Source organism: Anomaloglossus baeobatrachus, chromosome 3 (genome assembly GCF_048569485.1).
Source record: "Anomaloglossus baeobatrachus isolate aAnoBae1 chromosome 3, aAnoBae1.hap1, whole genome shotgun sequence".
NCBI lineage: Eukaryota > Metazoa > Chordata > Amphibia > Anura > Aromobatidae > Anomaloglossus > Anomaloglossus baeobatrachus.
This window is the reverse complement of record NC_134355.1, coordinates 384,499,698-384,519,078: the sequence shown is the minus strand read 5'-3', so window position 1 is coordinate 384,519,078 and position 19,381 is coordinate 384,499,698. Positions and strand designations below refer to the sequence as shown.

General features: G+C 43.4%; 1 protein-coding gene across 3 annotated transcripts in view; it reads right to left on the bottom strand.

The window, feature by feature from the left end:
* The window catches only part of COL12A1 (collagen type XII alpha 1 chain), a 220,316-nt gene that overhangs the window by 127,186 nt on the left and 73,749 nt on the right, over positions 1–19,381 (bottom strand). For 2 of the 3 annotated variants that reach the window (XM_075340200.1, XM_075340201.1), the window contains exons 15-17: positions 6,314–6,580; positions 4,472–4,664; positions 1,713–1,831 (exon numbers count right to left, since the gene is read on the bottom strand). The exons of the other annotated variant lie outside the window; for it this stretch is intronic. In XM_075340200.1, coding sequence (XP_075196315.1) covers positions 1,713–1,831; positions 4,472–4,664; positions 6,314–6,580 — 579 coding nt within the window. The remainder of the gene's footprint in view (positions 1–1,712; positions 1,832–4,471; positions 4,665–6,313; positions 6,581–19,381) is intronic. 3 annotated transcript variants of the gene reach the window in all.

Genomic DNA, 19,381 nt, shown 5'->3' with positions numbered 1-19,381 from the left:
TGTGCTATATAGTGGAATATTTTACTAGATTTTCACCCATTAAACCACCAGTGGTGAATTCTAAATATATGAAGGTATCCATAATAGCATTATGTATAAATAGAAAAATACAACACAGTGTGAGCTATATGTAAACTACCCAAGAAAAGTCATGTGTGAGGGGTTATGTAGTTCTGGCTTGAATTACGTTCCACAGTCTTGGGATACATTATTACTAGGAATGATCGAATACTTCGATTATTCGGCTTCGCGAATATTTTCCAAATACCTCGCCACTATTCGACTATTCGATGCGCAATGTAAGTCTATGGGAGGCCCGAGTTCCAAATTCCAGTTCCAAATAGTTCCAAATAGTTGTTATTCGAATATTCGAATAGCGGCGAGGTATTTGGAAAATATTCGCAAAGCCGAATAATTCAAGTATTCGATCATCCCTAGTTATTACAAGTCAACTTTATGGCACCCAATGCACGCACAGTAAAGCTGAACTATCCTATGCTGGATGCTACTACAGCTGGCTTGCACTGATGACGTATCAGAAGCTAGGGCTTATTTTTTTGCATGACAAGATGATATTTTTATTGGTACCATTTTTTGGCACATAAATCTGTTCATTACACTTTTTGGAAGATGGGATATACAAAAAATCAACTCTGGCTGACTTTGTTTCTTTACTTTTTTCACTTTTTTATTATTTTTTTATATTTTGCTACTGTTATAGATTTATTTTTATTCATTTTTAGGTGAGGGGTTAGGAGCACCATATTCTGAGGCCTATTTTTTTTTTAATTTTTAAGTTGACAGTTGTGTGAGACCTTCCATCTTGTTGGCCAAGCTATAGTTTTTGCTACCTCTACTTTTGAGTCATTTACATCTTTTTGATCACTTTTTATTTTATTTTATGTGAGGCTAGATGAACAAAAAACCATACAAAGCTAGTATGTTATGGCACAGGTTAATATGATTACAGTGATACCCATTCTGAATGTCTGCACAAAAAAAATCACATTTTAACTAAAATACTTTTTTCATGCATCAGATTTTGAGAGTCATAACTTCTCATTTTTCTTTTATAGAGCTCTATGATGTCTTTTTCCATAACAAGTTGAATCACTTATTGGCCTCAGGCATATGTAATTCTTTTTGATTGCTTATTATTTATTTTTTTTGTGACGTGAGATAAAAAAAAAGATGCAATTTTGCCATTGTATTTCTTTTTTTTTCTCGACGTTTACGGTGCTAAAAAATAATTATATAGTGTTAAAGATTTTGTATTACAGACACAGCTATGAAATGAAATATATTATATATTTTAGACGTACACTTATTTGTTCCATTTTTTTTTACTGGAAAAACTGAAGTTTTAAGAAGGGTGTTTTACTTTTTTTAAAATTTTAGAACATTTTTTAAAATTATTTTTTGCAATATCTATTAGCCCATCAAGGGGACATGAACAAGAGATCTTATGATCGCGTAAGTAATTCACTGTACTATATGTGTAGATCAGTGCATTTCCTCAGCCTCTAATGTAATCTGATAGACTATTGTGTATGGCAGACCATAATTAGGCCTCTGGTTGCCATAGCAACCCATCAGGCCTCCTGTGACTTTGCTGCAGGATGCCAATTGGCTAGTAGAGGATGAGCTTTCCTCTGTCAAACCCCTCAGTAATTCATCCCCTCTCTACGTTCTCTCATCTGAGAGAAATTTACCAGAATCAACAGCAACGTCTGGTCCATCTGACTGAGTTGTCATTTCTTCTCCAATCAATGGCGAGCTTTCTCCTTTATCAAACATTCCAAAAACATTCACTTTGTAGGATGTTAAAGCCCTGTATAAACAAATATTAATATTAAACAATGTAGTGGTTCCATTACTTCAACCATTTGTCCTGATTCCAGATCCTGTAATACTTGTGCCCGAAACAGACTGGATAAGTTATTTAGTTCTTTATTTACTGTTTCAGGGTTCATATGAGTCAAAATAAAATGAGTCTTGGGTCTTTTACACTAGAAAACTAGCCTTTTGATTGTGCTTACTGCTGTTATTCGCTAACCCTCCTTTTTTTTTTTCTTTATTTTTCAATTATTCAAGACAAAATGTGTTGTGGGATAAATTTCTTATTCTGCTTCTGACAGATGTGTTAAGGGAACCTGTCAGGTGCAATGTACACCCAGAACCACGAGTAGTTCTGGGTGTATATTGCTAATCCCTGCCTAACAGTTCCTGTATCTAGTAGCATAGATAAAGAGATCTTTAGAAAAAGTATCTCTAAAGATCCTTTCTGATATGCTAATGAGCACAGGGACTAGTCACAAGGGTGTTAGTTCCTGCGCTCATTTCGCCCTCTTAGCATGTTAGCACGTCAAAAGGAGCTATGTAACATGCTATTCAATGCAGCATCACCAACGGTGACGTGCATACCTATATCTACTGTGACCGCTGATCAGAAGTCCTCGGCACTTCCGGTATTGCACACTAGACCTCTCTGAAGCCAGGACGCGTACCCCCGGCTTCATACTGCGCATGTCCAGAAGTGCCTGTTTTATAGGAGAGCGAGCCCTAGTTGGCCCTACGCTCAATCCTACCTTGCCACGGAGGTCGTCACCCTAATCCTTATTCATCTATATAGGGCTTTTTAGGGCCTGGAGGGACAGCTGTTGGTGGGAGGGGCGCCATAGGAGCAGTATTAGGGTGCCGACCGCCTCAGCAAGGTAAGAATGAGAGTAGGGCTGATTAGGGCTAGCTCCCTTATAAAACATTTTTTAGTATCACACTCTTCGTTGTTATAATTTGTGTGTTGAGATTTCTCAGTTTTAGTAATGTGAATAAAAGTTTGTTCTTTGTTTACCAATATGCACCCAGAACTGTTTGTGGTTCTGGGTGCATAGTGCACCTGACAGGTTCCCTTTAAATGGATTAGGAACCATGTACTTCTTAATTAATTGGGACCATCTTTCTCCAGCAAAATCTTATAAGTTTGAATGTTAGAAATGTCAGCCTTGATGAATATTACCCAAACGTTTTTACCCAATTTTAGTATAATTCTACAACAGATGAATGTTAAATAATCTTCAGCACTAATACATTTCATTTAAAACATGCTACTTTATTTGATAACAGATGTACCCATCTGAGAGCAGCATAATGCAGGGAACCTGAACACAGGGATATATGATTTACTAAGTAAGTTGTTTGCTGTCATTCTGAAAGAACCACTGTATTACCTGCTGCAGATTATCAGCTACCAGATTTACCAGTTATCCAAATGCTGAGCTCTGTATACCCTTCCACACCACTACTTATTGACAGTTTTTTATCATCCATGGTTTACACAGAAAGCTGCCAATTAGTGGTGGGGGGCGTGGTTATAGAAAGCTCATGAATATGGAGGACTACATTTAGTCCTCTAATGACAATCTCCTACTGATAAAACATTTACTTTCTCAAAACTACACTAAGCAGCCCAGTAAGGCTGCTTTCACACTACGTTTTTTTAACATGCGTCATGAACTTTTTTTGCTGTAAAAGTGGATCCTGCTTTTACAGCAAAAAACACATGCGTTATTTTGCAGGATCCTGTCACTTTAAGTTTATGGGCGGGCATTGGAGTCATGTGATCGGGAGTCAGTGGAACTGAACGTGATATACTGGGAGCCGGCTTCTAACAGCTGCAGAGGCTCGTAACCAAGGTAAACATCGGGTAACTTGCTTGGATACCCGATATTTACGTTGGTTACGAGCATCCGCAGGTGCTAGGAGCCGGGCTCCCTGCTCCCTGCACACATAACAAACGTAAACATCGGGTAACTAAGAGAAGCGCTTTCCTTGGTTACCCGATATTTATCTTGGTTACGAGTGTCCGCAGCTGTCAGGTGGGGGAGAGGGTGAGAGAGGCAGAGAGGGAGGGGGTGAGAGGAGAGGGAGAGAGACAGAGAGGGAGGGGGAGGGAGGGAGGCGGAGAGAGACAGAGAGGGAAGGGGAGAGAGAGACTGATCACGCGAGGCTGGTTTCTGGGCATGCTCAGTAGAGCAAGCAGGATCCTATCTATCAGCATGCCAGCGCTCACATACGTTTGCATGCAGTATAGTTAGGATCCAGCAATTTGCAGTATTTGGGCGCAGCTCAAAAACGCTACAAGTAGCGTTTTTGAAAAATCTTAAAAAACTGCAACTCGCTGGACCCTCACTATAACGCACGCAAACGCAGGTGAACGCATGTTGATGCAAGTCCATTGCAAATGCATTGAAATGGAAACGCATTTGCATTGGATCCATTTTTGCTTTAAAAAACGTTCATGACGGATGTTAAAAAAGCGTAGTGTGAAAGCCGCCTAAGTGACACATCCCTGGAATCAAGATCTCTGTCTTTATATGTTGGTGCTCCAGATTAGGTGGCAAAAACCTGATTAGGTAGCACTTTAAGTAACATCATTACTTTGAACATGAGGCATAAGGCATTATTTTCCTACCTGAGTTCTTCCAAAACAACTGTGTTATCATAGGGACCAACTATCATTTCTCCCAATTGCTCTTCATCTCCTAATGGATGGAAAGTGATTTTATATCCTTTTACTTCTCCAGGAGCAGGTTCCCACGTCACTCTGAATGTTGACTTAGTTGGATCTGATGTTTTCAAGTTTCTTGGTGGTTTGAAAGGGGAAGCTAAAAATATAGTAAAATATCCAAGTATTAAAATAAATACAAACATATCTTTAATTAATAGAAACTAAAGAAGGGTAGACAGACAGACAGACAGACAAATAGATAGATAGATAGATAGATAGATAGATAGATAGATAGACAAATAGTGATAAATAGATATATGGAGAGATGATAGATGGTCTATAGATGACAGATAGATAGATAGATAGATAGACAAATAGGGATAAATATATAAATGGAAAGATGATAGATAGATGGTCTATAGATGACAGATAGATAGATAGATTTTTAATTTCACTCCTCAGATTCTCAGTACATCTTAAAATATGAAATTCTATAGATTTTCACATTGAGTTGACATCTCCATTATGTTAGCGCATTTTGTAGCTGAGATACAATGATCTAATCTATCTTAACCATGACGGAGTACAAGTTGCAAGAAAGTTGATGGTCCACTACCTGCTCATGCCAACCTTTATTATGAATGTCAACAGATGAGACCATTCGCTCTTTTGACATACAGTACTGAATGCTGGCTAACGTACATTGGCTGGGAAGGTATAGTACAGCTATGTTCACATGTACAGTAGAAAGCCTAACAAAATATTCCATTGCAAAATTGGCCACTTATATTACATAGGGAAAATAATCTTTCCTGGCAATCATTTCACTGGCAATAAAAATGTCTATGTTAAAAAAGCTAATTTTATATATGATTGTATATAGTTACTTTGTGCAGACACCATTTCCATTCTAAAATGTAACAAACTTTCCATTACTGTTTCCATGGATTGGAACTTTTATTAACCAAGGGAGTTAAATATTAAAATATGTCTCAGGCAGTTTTTACCATGAGCCTCAGGTTTTGAAAAAACATTGGCTCATTATTTGTGATTTCTTAATGTCACTTTTTTTTTTTTTTGTATTGTGGTATTTGCTGACTTTTTTATTGACAAATTCTTCAAAATGGTGCACAAATTTGGCTCAAAATCAAAAATGCTCTTTTTTTTAACCAGATGTTGCAATTTTATAACACCAAAAGTCACTATACCTTTAACACTAGAAGTCCCAGAGAGGGGTCATTTAATATTTCTACCATTGGAACCTTATGGAGCTCGATATTCCTGGGACTTCTAGTGTTAAAAAGTCAAACATTTATCTAAAAATTTGGCAAACTACTCCTGCAGAAACCTTACTCTAGGAGGATACTGGAGAGGGATGCGATTGAAAAGTGTTACATTTGGTAAAAGTCGTATTTCATGAATCTGTCTAAAACTTCTAGATAAGCAAAGTTGTCAAGGAAAAAAAAAGACATTAAAAAGAAAGAGAATTTAAAAAGTGTCTGAAAGCATACAGAGACAAGGTGTGGATACTAAAGCCACTCAGAAAGGATAAAAAGAAGACAATCCAGAAATGTTGTGAAACATAGCGACAAACCGGGGCCAAAGACTAGAGTTATTGTAAAGTAAATCATTCTTAATGGGTAGGAAGATGAAGAGGATTTGTTAATAAACTTAAGCAGTAAGGACAATATTCTGCGCATTAATGTAAGTTCGAGATGCATCAGATGGAAGTGGTAACTGGTAACATATCACTTTCAGTGTAAAGATCCTTAGAAAGTTTAGAGAACAAGTATTTTTTAACCTTACCTGTCGTTCCATCTCCTTGCCTTGCTTTTCCATCCCCTGATCTGTATACTGGGACAACTGTGATATCGTAGGTGGTCTTGGGCTGAAGCCTCTTTAATACAGTGGAGGTGACTGAAGGTGGAGCTTTAGCAGTTACTTGTCTTCCCCCAGCTCGTGGGCGATAGATAATGCGGTAATTCACCACATTCCCTGGAGCGGGCTGCCATGTGACTTTCATTGTGTTTTCTGTCTCATCGGTGACCCTAAGCTTCTTGGCGTCTGGCGATACTGTTTATAGCAAATAATACAGTGTTAAGACATCAAATGAATTCATCTAAGTAAAGTGAAATTCTATGGCTACATTCAGAAGTATTATAATCAAAAGTACATTTAACTCTACTCTACATAGATGATTGTGAATGGGCATTCTTAGGTACACTCATTTTTTGAATTGCTGCCAATCTCAGCAGACAGTCAATCAACTGATAACCTGATGAATGAGCAAAACCCTTGCTCGTCGGGTGAGAGGAGTTTGCTTATATGTACAGGATGTTCTATGCACATAAAATGATCAGATTAACAAACATTCAGTGCACATAGAAGTCCTTTCGGTATGTCTAACTTGGCGAATTATAGTCATGAAGCAGGGTAAACCCAGCCTAACTGTAATAACTAAGGAGAAGCACAATAAAAATTAATGCCAGTGTTTGGTAGCTAAATTGAGCCATTGCAGTATACTCATATATTGGCTGCTACCATGATTATATATGTAGTTCAGGGAATAGACAGCACAATGGATCAGATTTACCAAAACCACAAAATGTCTAGACTTTGCATATTTAATCTGGACAGTCTAAAAATGTGCCAAATCTATTGTTGTGGTTCATGTTGTTTGATAAATCTGTCTAATTTTAAGTCTATAATATAGGTGAGATCTGGCTCACTGCTTCAAAGGTGGTGCTGAAGGGTAAAGCAAGGGTACTAATAAAATAGGTAAAACCCCAGCACTCAAAGAAAAAAGGAGAATTTTGTGTATGCAAATAAATTTTATTTTTGATTAACTGCAAAAAGTGAACCCTGGCAATGCAACACCAATGTTTCGGCCTACGCCTTTCTCAAGGTTGTTGCCAAGGTATTGGAGGGTAGAAGATTCAGAAGAATGGTGGAGACCACTTGAGTTAATCCCCCAGAATGGTGGAGACCACTTGAGTGGTATCCACCATTCTTCTGAATCTTCTACCCACTAATACCTTGCCAACAATCTTGAGAAAGGTGCAAGCCAAAACGTTGGTGTTGCATTGTCAGGGTTCACTTTTTGCAGTTAATCAAAAATAAAATTTATTTGCATACACAAAATTCTCCTTTTTTCCTTTGAGTGCTGGGGTTTCTTTCCAAGTTATACTATTAGGCCACAAAGAGGCCCAAGTGGTAAGAGGGCCCATTACTATCTCCAAATCAGGTGAAATTGTGCATTATGATGAGCTATATGGAGCAAAGGGTCCATTGTTCGTGACCAGGGGGCTTCTCTGTGACCCTATGGTTACAACTTGCATTTCTGACTGCAAAGTAAAAAGCATGGCTGAGAGAAAACGTAGTGCTAACAACATTGTGTTCTTTTAGCATCATATACTGTTATAAACCTATGTATACTGCATCCATTATATCTATTCATTTCACTAATAATGTGGTAATCAATCATGACCTAGCAGACCTTAGTAATGAAGAAAAAAATTGTTTTTATTCCATCAGAAAATAAATATGATAAATACCAAGGATTCAGTAAAGCATCCACATGTTTCCCATATGTCTTTAGAATTGGACATGAAAACACTTGGGAAATCTGAAATCTGTCAACAGATGTCTCTGAGGGAATTTCCTGACATTCTTGACATGTTATATATACAAAATAGGCCTATCTGCATATTAGTGTAGAAGTACAACACACTCAAGATTAGAGTTGAGCGCGGTTCGTGGTTCGTGGTTCTCCAGTTCGCGGCTCGAGTGATTTTGGGGCATGTTCTAGATCGAACTAGAACTCGAGCTTTTTGCAAAAGCTCGATAGTTCTAGAAACGTTCGAGAACGGTTCTAGCAGCCAAAAAACAGCTAAATCCTAGCTAGGTTTCTGCTGTAATAGTGTAAGTCACTCTGTGAATCAAACTATTATCACATTTCAGTGTATAGTGTGCGTGAACAGCGCCTTCAGATCACTGCTGTTTCTATAATGGCGATCGCCATTTTTTTTTTTTTTTTCTTGTCTTCCTTCCCTAAGCGCGCGCGTCTTGTGGGGCTGGCCAGCATGTCAGCCGATCCCAGACTCACACACAGCTAAGTGGACTTTGAGCCAGAGAAGCAACGGCATGTGTGATAGGATCTGCATGTCACATGTCCCTGCATTATAAAACCGGACATTTTCTTCACGAACGCCATTATCTGCCTTCTGCGTCTTTGGTGTCAGACATCAGTGTCGCAGCTCCGTCCTCCTGAGTCCTATAGCCGATACACAGCGTTAGACAGCTTAGGGAGAGCACATTCTAGCAGTCCTTTTAAGGGCTCAAAGCGGCAGGGTCAGAGAGCCATAAGTGACAGGTCCTGCAAACAGCAACAGCGTCTGTGTAGCCCAGGTCAGGGATTTCCTCCCTGCATTTCACCATTAGGAGGGAATAGAAAGGCAGGCTTCCATTCCTCTACCCAGAGCACCACAATCCTGCCACTGTACCCTCTTGTCCTCTGCACACTCCAACTCATTCTAAGTAAGCCATTATACTAGCAAACACTCAGTGTACCTAGTGGCATCCTAAACGTGGCTATTGGACTTTGCTATAGTCCCACTAGTGCAAAGACATTTGCAGAGCACGTCTGCCTGCATTGCACACTCCAAGTTTTTTAAACTAAGCAATTTTACTAGCAAACACTCAGTGTACCTAGTGGCATCCTATACGTGGCTATTGGACTTTGCTATAGTCCCACTAGTGCAAAGACATTTGCAGAGCACGTCTGCCTGCATTGCACACTACAACTTTTTTAAACTAAGCAATTTTACTAGCAAACACTCAGTGTACCTAGTGGCATCCTATACGTGGCTATTGGACTTTGCTATAGTCCCACTAGTGCAAAGACATTTGCAGAGCACGTCTGCCTGCATTGCACACTACAACTTTTTTAAACTAAGCAATTTTACTAGCAAACACTCAGTGTACCTAGTGGCATCCTATACGTGGCTATTGGACTTTGCTATAGTCCCACTAGTGCAAAGACATTAGCAGAGCACATCTGCCTGCATTGCACACTCCAAGTTTTTTAAACTAAGCAATTTTACTAGCAAACACTCAGTGTACCTAGTGGCATCCTATACGTGGCTATTGGACTTTGCTATAGTCCCACTAGTGCAAAGACATTTGCAGAGCACGTCTGCCTGCATTGCACACTACAACTTTTTTAAACTAAGCAATTTTACTAGCAAACACTCAGTGTACCTAGTGGCATCCTATACGTGGCTATTGGACTTTGCTATAGTCCCACTAGTGCAAAGACATTTGCAGAGCACGTCTGCCTGCATTGCACACTACAACTTTTTTAAACTAATCAATTTTACTAGCAAACACTCAGTGTACCTAGTGGCATCCTAAACGTGGCTATTGGACTTTGCTATAGTCCCACTAGTGCAAAGACATTAGCAGAGCACATCTGCCTGCATTGCACACTCCAAGTTTTTTAAACTAAGCAATTTTACTAGCAAACACTCAGTGTACCTAGTGGCATCCTATACGTGGCTATTGGACTTTGCTATAGTCCCACTAGTGCAAAGACATTTGCAGAGCACGTCTGCCTGCATTGCACACTACAACTTTTTTAAACTAAGCAATTTTACTAGCAAACACTCAGTGTACCTAGTGGCATCCTATACGTGGCTATTGGACTTTGCTATAGTCCCACTAGTGCAAAGACATTTGCAGAGCACGTCTGCCTGCATTGCACACTACAACTTTTTTAAACTAATCAATTTTACTAGCAAACACTCAGTGTACCTAGTGGCATCCTAAACGTGGCTATTGGACTTTGCTATAGTCCCACTAGTGCAAAGACATTAGCAGAGCACATCTGCCTGCATTGCACACTCCAAGTTTTTTAAACTAAGCAATTTTACTAGCAAACACTCAGTGTACCTAGTGGCATCCTATACGTGGCTATTGGACTTTGCTATAGTCCCACTAGTGCAAAGACATTTGCAGAGCACGTCTGCCTGCATTGCACACTACAACTTTTTTAAACTAAGCAATTTTACTAGCAAACACTCAGTGTACCTAGTGGCATCCTATACGTGGCTATTGGACTTTGCTATAGTCCCACTAGTGCAAAGACATTTGCAGAGCACGTCTGCCTGCATTGCACACTACAACTTTTTTAAACTAATCAATTTTACTAGCAAACACTCAGTGTACCTAGTGGCATCCTAAACGTGGCTATTGGACTTTGCTATAGTCCCACTAGTGCAAAGACATTAGCAGAGCACATCTGCCTGCATTGCACACTCCAAGTTTTTTAAACTAAGCAATTTTACTAGCAAACACTCAGTGTACCTAGTGGCATCCTATACGTGGCTATTGGACTTTGCTATAGTCCCACTAGTGCAAAGACATTTGCAGAGCACGTCTGCCTGCATTGCACACTACAACTTTTTTAAACTAAGCAATTTTACTAGCAAACACTCAGTGTACCTAGTGGCATCCTATACGTGGCTATTGGACTTTGCTATAGTCCCACTAGTGCAAAGACATTTGCAGAGCACGTCTGCCTGCATTGCACACTACAACTTTTTTAAACTAAGCAATTTTACTAGCAAACACTCAGTGTACCTAGTGGCATCCTATACGTGGCTATTGGACTTTGCTATAGTCCCACTAGTGCAAAGACATTTGCAGAGCACGTCTGCCTGCATTGCACACTACAACTTTTTTAAACTAAGCAATTTTACTAGCAAACACTCAGTGTACCTAGTGGCATCCTATACGTGGCTATTGGACTTTGCTATAGTCCCACTAGTGCCAAGACATTTGCAGAGCGCATCTGCCTGCGTTGCACACTCCAACTAATTATAACGAAGCCATTATACTAGCAAACACTCAGTGTACCTAGTTGTATCCTAAACGTGGCTATTGTACTTTTGTCAATTCACAGTATTGGAACGTTATTTGCAGGACGTCTGCCTGCATTGCACACTCAAACTTTTTTAAACTCAGCCATTATACTAGCAAACACTCACTGTACCTAGTTGTATCCTAAACGTGGCTATTGTACTTTTGTCAATTCACAGTATTGGAACGTTATTTGCAGGACGTCTGCCTGCATTGCACACTCAAACTTTTTTAAACTCAGCCATTATACTAGCAAACACTCACTGTACCTAGTTGTATCCTAAACGTGGCTATTGTACTTTTGTCAATTCACAGTATTGGAACGTTATTTGCAGCACGTCTGCCTGCATTGCACACTCAAACTTTTTTAAACTCAGCCATTATACTAGCAAACACTCACTGTACCTAGTTGTATCCTAAACGTGGCTATTGTACTTTTGTCAATTCACAGTATTGGAACGTTATTTGCAGGACGTCTGCCTGCCTTGCACACTCAAACTTTTTTAAACTCAGCCATTATACTAGCAAACACTCACTGTACCTAGTTGTATCCTAAACGTGGCTATTGTACTTTTGTCAATTCACACTACTGCAAATCTATGTGCAGCACCTCTGCATGACAACCTCGTGCTCTGTTTTTAATAAGCTATAATGATAGCACAAAATACTGCCATTTTGTGGCATCATAGAACTGGCTGTTGTATTCCATTAGTGCACCACTGGTGACAAGCTATTTCTAGCACCTCTACATCACACCCTCATGCACATTTTGCTACGCTAATGTTATAGCAAACTCATGGAATTCATTGCTGCATTTCATAATTCGGAGGGATAGAAAGTCAGGCTTCCTTTAGCTTTTCCTTCTGTTCATAGACAGCATCTCCAAGACAAATTTCCCCTCCACGTCTAAGTGTGGAGAGGCAGCTAGTGCGCATGCGTGTGCCGATGTACCCCAGCTGCAGCATAATTACAGTGTTTCGCCTAGTGAGTATGCTCAGCCTGACTGTGCCATTCCTGACGCTAAGTTTTCATTTCGGGATACAGCGCATGCTCCCACACTAAGTGTGAAAAGCCTCTTTGCACAGGTGCTTGCATTCCGTGCCGGGTATAAGTCCTGTTTTGGGCATAGACACCATGCTAAAGCTGATAGTCTTTTTTCAGAGACTGTATTTCATGCTACTGAGCATGCTCAGGCACTTCCTGCATCAGAGACTAGGTCCGGTAATGAACTCTTTGGCCCTGGCCCTGATGTGGGGGTCCCATATAGACCACAGGGCATCAGGTGTCCTCCCAAATGGCTTGCAGAGGCCCACACCTATGACTTGTCACCGCATTATTGATGCTCAGACGATGACTGGTGAGGTGTTTGGGTCATGGCAGCCATGAGGTCATCATTGAAGTTGCGTTTCCAAATAGGACGCTAGTTATGCCACTCATGACGTGTCACTCTACTTTTGTCTCCAGGAGGTGCATTGTGGTTCACCCTGGTTTGGGGCGGACCCAGGTTATAAAAGGGGCTGGAGCCAACAAGGAGGTGCGCAGTCTTCTATTATGCTCCGAAAGAGCACACCTCCATGTGTTGAACCCATTGCGGCTTTAGGCCAGAGGTAGGCAGGGATCGGGTGGTGGATGCAGGCCACCACCACAGTTGGTAACGCAGAACGGTTAAGACCAGCTCCTGTCCTAACAGTCCTGCTTGTGCAGCCCAGTGGCATTAACAGGCCTGCTGCTGCTGATGCGCCTGCTGTCCACAGGTGTGGCCCCTACGCACACGGTCAGCGTACTCAATGGCCCCTGTGTTGTTAACAGGGAGTTCCTGGGCTGGGTGGGCATGTGGACCCTGTGACGCTAACAGGGCTCACAGTCTCCAGATCCGAATGGCGTCTAACTCGGTTCAGGCTACTATTAGTTTCATAGCCACACAGCTCTGTATCCTCCACCAAACCTTCAAGTTGCCAACCTCTCCTTTTCCAACTGGGAGCACGGTGGACACTGACTGCTGATGGGGATATATACCTTTCTCTTTCTTTTCTTATTAATTTTCGTTATATAGCGGTCACAGATTATATACCACTTTATCCAAATCTGCCAGTCCCACTGTAACAGATGTTGTTTCTTCAGCAAATGTTACAGTTGCTTAACCACCAAATCCACGGACCAAAACTTTTTTCCCCTTTCCAACACACCTGTTCCCCTTTCCAACAGCATCTGTCCTTTTTCAACTCATTTTGGGATATGACCAAAAGTGCAACTGTGCAGGGACACCGTACTCAACGCCATCTCAGCACAGCAGCCATCCCTCGGTCCCTCCGATGTGGACAAGTAAAAGACCATTTCCTCCTATCCATGACAAAGCGTTGAGATTCACTCTGTGCAGCACTGGTGTTTAGTGGACAAGTAGATCTAAGATTGCGTACCACATTCTGCAGATACTCCTGTATACGTGCGTCTATTTCTATGGCAGGAATTAGTTCGCCAAATTTTGTCTTGTACCGGGGATCTAACAGTGTGGCAACCCAGTATTCAGGATTAGTTCAAATTCATACAATCCGAGGGTCATGTAGGTAGTGCAGCAAGAAGGCGCTCATGTGTCTTGTGCATCCAGGAGGACCAAGTCCTTGGTGTGTTGGTGGCAGAGAGGTGAGAATCGTGCATCCTTCCTCTGCCCTCTCCCCCCAACCTCGCACAACCGAAATGTGAGCAAGCTCTCACTCATCTGCTGAGTCTTCCATGCCCATCGCCAGTTCGTCCTCCATTTCTTCATGGGCTCCTGCACTTTCATCAACACTTTTTGCTGATACTATGCGCCCTTGTTAATCCCTCTCCCTCACCATGACTGCCGCATAGGTGCCGCTGACCATCTGGACCTCGTAGATCTTGTTATCCCTTCCGCATATGACTCCTCCTGTACTTCCTCCCCTTCCTCTTGTCCCAACACCTGACTCCGAATAATAATTACAGTGTGCTCCATCATGTAGATGACCAGAATTGTCACGCTGAGAATGACATTGCCAGTGCTAAACATCTTCGTCGACATTTCAAAACTGTGTAGCAGGGTGCATAGGTCCTTGATCTGACACCACTCCAGCAGCGTGATCTGCACCACCTCTGGATCAAGTTATCCCAGGCTATATGTCTTACCGTATTGCAGCAGGGCTCTGCGGTGCTGCCACACACGCTGCAACATGTGCAGATTCCAATTCCTGCGTGTCGAAACATCGCATTTACGGCGTTTAACTGCCAGACCCTAAGACTTCCGGAGTGATGAAAGTTGTTGAGCTGCTGTGTGCGCACGATGGAAGTGAGCACATAGCGAGCGTGCCCACTGCACAAGGCCATGTAGGCCGTGATGGTGTTTTAAAAATTGCTGGCGAATTCGGTTCAACACGTGAGCCCTAAAAGGCACGTGTGTCACATTGCCCTGAGGATGGCCCGCAGCCAGGTTTGCATCATTGCCGCACACGGCTGTTAAGTCACCAACGGAGTCCGCTCCGTCAATTTGTACTCCGGTCGCCAGGTGACAACGTGTTCCTTTCATGAATAGTGCTGATGATGGGAGAGTAGTCGATGCCAGCGGCGCAGGTGGACGCAGGTTATGCTCACCCACTGGGCTGCATTACCTTGACAGATGCAGAATCTCTGGCTGAATGTAGCTGGTGGGTATCTCACAGATGAAATACCATCATTCAGCTACAACCAATGGGAAGACACCACACCCTTTTTTATGCCCATCCTGTCTGCAGACCACTGCCAGACATAGCTATGAACCTCTGGTTAATTTTACCCCCAGTTCAGTTTTATGATTTTGTGTGCTTGTTACCTGACTACTTTTCCTGCTTGCTGTTTATGTACCTTGTTGGCCGATACGCATTTCACCTCTGCTTGTTTTCTGATTCTTTCCTGGCCGTCCCATTCTGTTCCTGTTCCTCAATTAATGTTTTGACCCTGCCTGACTACTATTCTCTGGAATAGCGGTGTGACTCACATTTCCCATACATTTCAAAGTAAAACTTTGACCGCCTGATGGCATTGAGCTCTGCTGCCAGCATAGTAAGGAGGTGTGTGGTAGTCCTTGTGCGCAGTTGCAAGGAAGGGTGGCCTGACCACACAGGGTTTGCGCCAAGGTAGAGGACCCACACGAGGTTGAAGAGGCAGAAGCAGTGTATTAACTTCTACATACAGAACAAGGATTGAAACAACTCGTGGGGACGGCAAGACTTGTACAGCAGACCCTTCTCCATCTCTCACCATAGTTTGCCAGTGCCCAGTCAGTGACATGTAATGACCCTGTCTATGCTTACTGGTCCAAGTATCTGTGTTGAAATGCACCCTGTCGCACACAGATTTTCTCAAGGAAGTGGTGATGTTGTGTGCGACATGCTGGTGTAGCGCGGGCATGCTTTTCTTGGAGAAGCAGTGGTGATTGGGCATCTGGTACTGGGGCACAGCGACAGACATAAGGTCTGTAAAATCCTGTGTGTCCACTACGCGTAAAGGCAGCATTTCGGTAGCCAACAGCTTACAGAGGGATAGAGTCAACCACTTAGCTTTGTCATGGGTCGCAGTAAGTGGCCTTTTATTTGACCACATCTGAGGGACAGAGATCTGGCTGCTGTCTGTAGACGGTGTTGAGTAGGGTGTCCCTGGAAAAATGCAGGTTTGTGAGAAAAGTGCAGGCGGAGACATGATGTTGCCTTCATCTTGCCTTCAGATCTGTTCATCTTGTATCATTTTTAAAAAACACAGCAAGCAAGGGTTACTCCAAGCGGAGTCTACCTTTTTTCCCCAAATTGGGCACACAGACACCCCATCAGTGGCAGGACTTGTGCCCTAGTTGCAAACAGGATGTTTTGATTTGCATCAAGCACATTCCAAATCCACAAGCATTTACTCTCCCCAGGATGACACAGGGGTAGTAAATTCCTTCTGGATCCATGACTTGTTCATTTTGATGAACGTCAGTCTGTCCACATTGTCACTGGACAGACGCGTGCGCTTATCTTTCAGCACACACCCAGCAGCACTGAAGACACGTTCAGAGACAACGCTGGCAGCTGGACACGACAAAATCTTCAAGGCGTAACTGGAGAGCTCTTGACATTTTTCTAGATTTGAAGCACAAAAGGAGCAAGGCTCCATTTGCAAAGTCATTGCATCGATGTTCATTTGGAGATACTCCTGTATCATCCTCTCCATCCGTTGACTATGTGACACACTTGATGTCTCTGGTGGCCTTGCAAAGGAGGGTCTAAAAAAATTATGAAAAGATTCCATAAAATTGCTGTTACCAGCACCAGATACGGTCCTACTGGTACGGGTAGACTGTTGAAGATGACGAGGCCGTCCCATGTTTGTCAAGTTACAACTGGGAGAATCACTCCCTTCACCTGCACGGTTGTTTGGTGGAAAAGCCGAGCTAAGATCGAGTAACAGCTTCTGCTGATACTCCTGCATACGTGCGTCCCTTTCTATGGGTGGAATTATGTCACAAAATTTGGACTTGTCCCGGGGATCTAATAGTGTGGCAAGCCAGTAGTCATCATCACTTCTAATTTTGACAATACGAGGGTCATGTTGGAGGTAGTGCAACAAGAAGGCACTCATGTGTCTTGCGCAGCCATGCGGACCAAGTCCACGCTGTGTTTGTGGCATAGAGGTGCTAACCGTTCTTTCTTCCTCTGTCATCTCCCCCCAACCTCTTTCAACTTAAATTTGACCAAGGTCCCCCTCATCAGCTGAGTCTTCCATGTCCATGGACAGTTCGTCCTCCATATCTTCATGTCCTCCTGCACCTTCCTCAACATCTCGCCTGCTACCATGCGCCCTTGTTGATCCCTGTCCCCCATGGTCCCATGCCTGCCGCGTTGGTGATGATGAACGTCTGGACCTTGGTGATGTTGTTGTGTCTTGCGCATATGAATCCTCCTGTAGTTCCTCCCCTTCCTGTTGTCCCACCCCCTGACTCCGAATAGTGTTTAGCGTGTGCTCCAGCATGTAAATGACTGTAATCGTCATGCTGATAATGGCATTGTCAGCGCTAAACATATTCGTCGCCATGTCGAAACTGTGCAGAAGGGTGCATAGGTCCGTGATCTGAGATCACTCCATCAGGGTGATCTGCCCCACCTCTGCATCTCGTTGGCCCAGGCTATACGTCATGACGTATTGCACCAGGGCTCTGCGGTGCTGCCACAGTCGCTGTAACATGTGGAGAGTTGAATTCCAGCGTGTCGCCACATCGCATTTCAGGCGATGAACCGGCAGGCCGAAAGACTTCTGGAGCGATGCAAGTCGCTCAGCTGCGGCGCTTGAACGGCGGAAGTGAGCACTGCAGACAGTTTCCGTGCCCTGGTCAGAAGGCCATCTAGGCCGGGATAGTGTGTTAAAAATTGCTGGACAACAAGGTTCAACACGTGAGCCATACAAGGCACGTGTGTCACCTTGCCCAGGCGAAGGGCCGCACCCAGGTTTGCAGCATTGTCGCACACGGCCTTACCAGGCTGCAGGTTGAGTGGAGACAACCATTTATTAAACTCGGACCGCAGAGCTGACCACAACTCCTCAGCTGTGTGACTCTTATTCCCAAGACATGTCAAGCTAAAGACCGCCTGATGCCGTTGCGCTCTGCTGCCAGCATAGTAATGAGGGGTGCGTGATTCCTTCTGCGCAGTGAGAACGCTGGTGGCCTGACCAGGCAGGCTTGGGGCGGAGGTGGAGGACCCAGATGAGGTGGAGGATGCAGAAGCAGTGGCGGAACTTGGACAGACAGAGGATTGACACACAAGTCGTGGGGACGGCAAGACTTGTGCAGCAGACCCTTCACCATCTATCACCATAGTTACCCAGTGCCCAGTCAGCGACATGTAACGTCCCTGTCCATGCTTACTGGTCCAAGTATCGGTGCTGAAATTCACCCGTTCACACACAGAGTTTCTCAAGGAAGCGGTGATATTGTGTGCGACATGCTGGTGTAGCGCGGGCACACCTTTCTTAGAGAAGTAGTGGCGACTAGGCATCTGGTACTGGGGCACAGCGACAGATATAAGGTCTCTAAAATCCTGTGTGTCCACTAGGCGGAAAGGCAGCATTTCTGTAGCCAACAGCTTACAGAGGGATAGAGTCAACCTCTTCGCTTTGTCATGGGTCGAAGGAAGTGGCCTTTTATTTGACCACATCTGAGGGACAGAGATCTGGCTGCTGTGTGTAGACGGTGTTGAGTAGGGTGTCCCTGGAAAAATGCAGCTTTGGGAGGAAAGTGCAGGCGGAGACATGATGTTGCCTTCATCCAAAGTTGGTGCTATCGATGTCTGAGAGAGCTGTACACACTCACTTGTTTCCCCTTCCAAACCAACTGACGACCTACCAAGCAAACTGCCTGTTGCGGTTACAGTGGTGGAAGTTGTGGGTGGAAAAACAGGTGTGACAGCTGTCCCCACAGTCCTAGAAGATGACGAGCGCGCGGATGCCCTGGAAGGGGCAGGCGGTGGATGGTTGGCTCCACTAGGCCGCATTGCAGCACGGTGAGCTTCCCACCAGGCCATATGATATTTATTCATGTGACGATTCATGGAAGAAGTTGTCAAACTGCTGAGGTTTTGACCTCTACTAAGATAACCATGGCAAATGTTACAGATCACATAATTTGGCCGATCTTTTTTTATGTCAAAAAAGGACCAGGCTAGGCAAGGCTTAGAGGCCATGCGACCTGTTGATCCACCCCGAATAATGCTCAGAGGCAGAGTGGTGGCTGAGGATGCAGTTGTAGACGTGCTACCAGTGCTCCGACTGTGTCCAGGAAGGCGCCAGGTTACTTCGACGTCGGTTGCATCCTCCTCCACCGCCTCTATTGACCTCCTCGAGTGTCTGACTGTGGGTTGACAGTAGGTGGGATCTAGAACTTCATCATCAATTGTTGTGTTTGCACTCCCCTCCCCCTCAGACCGAGTTTCTTCTTGC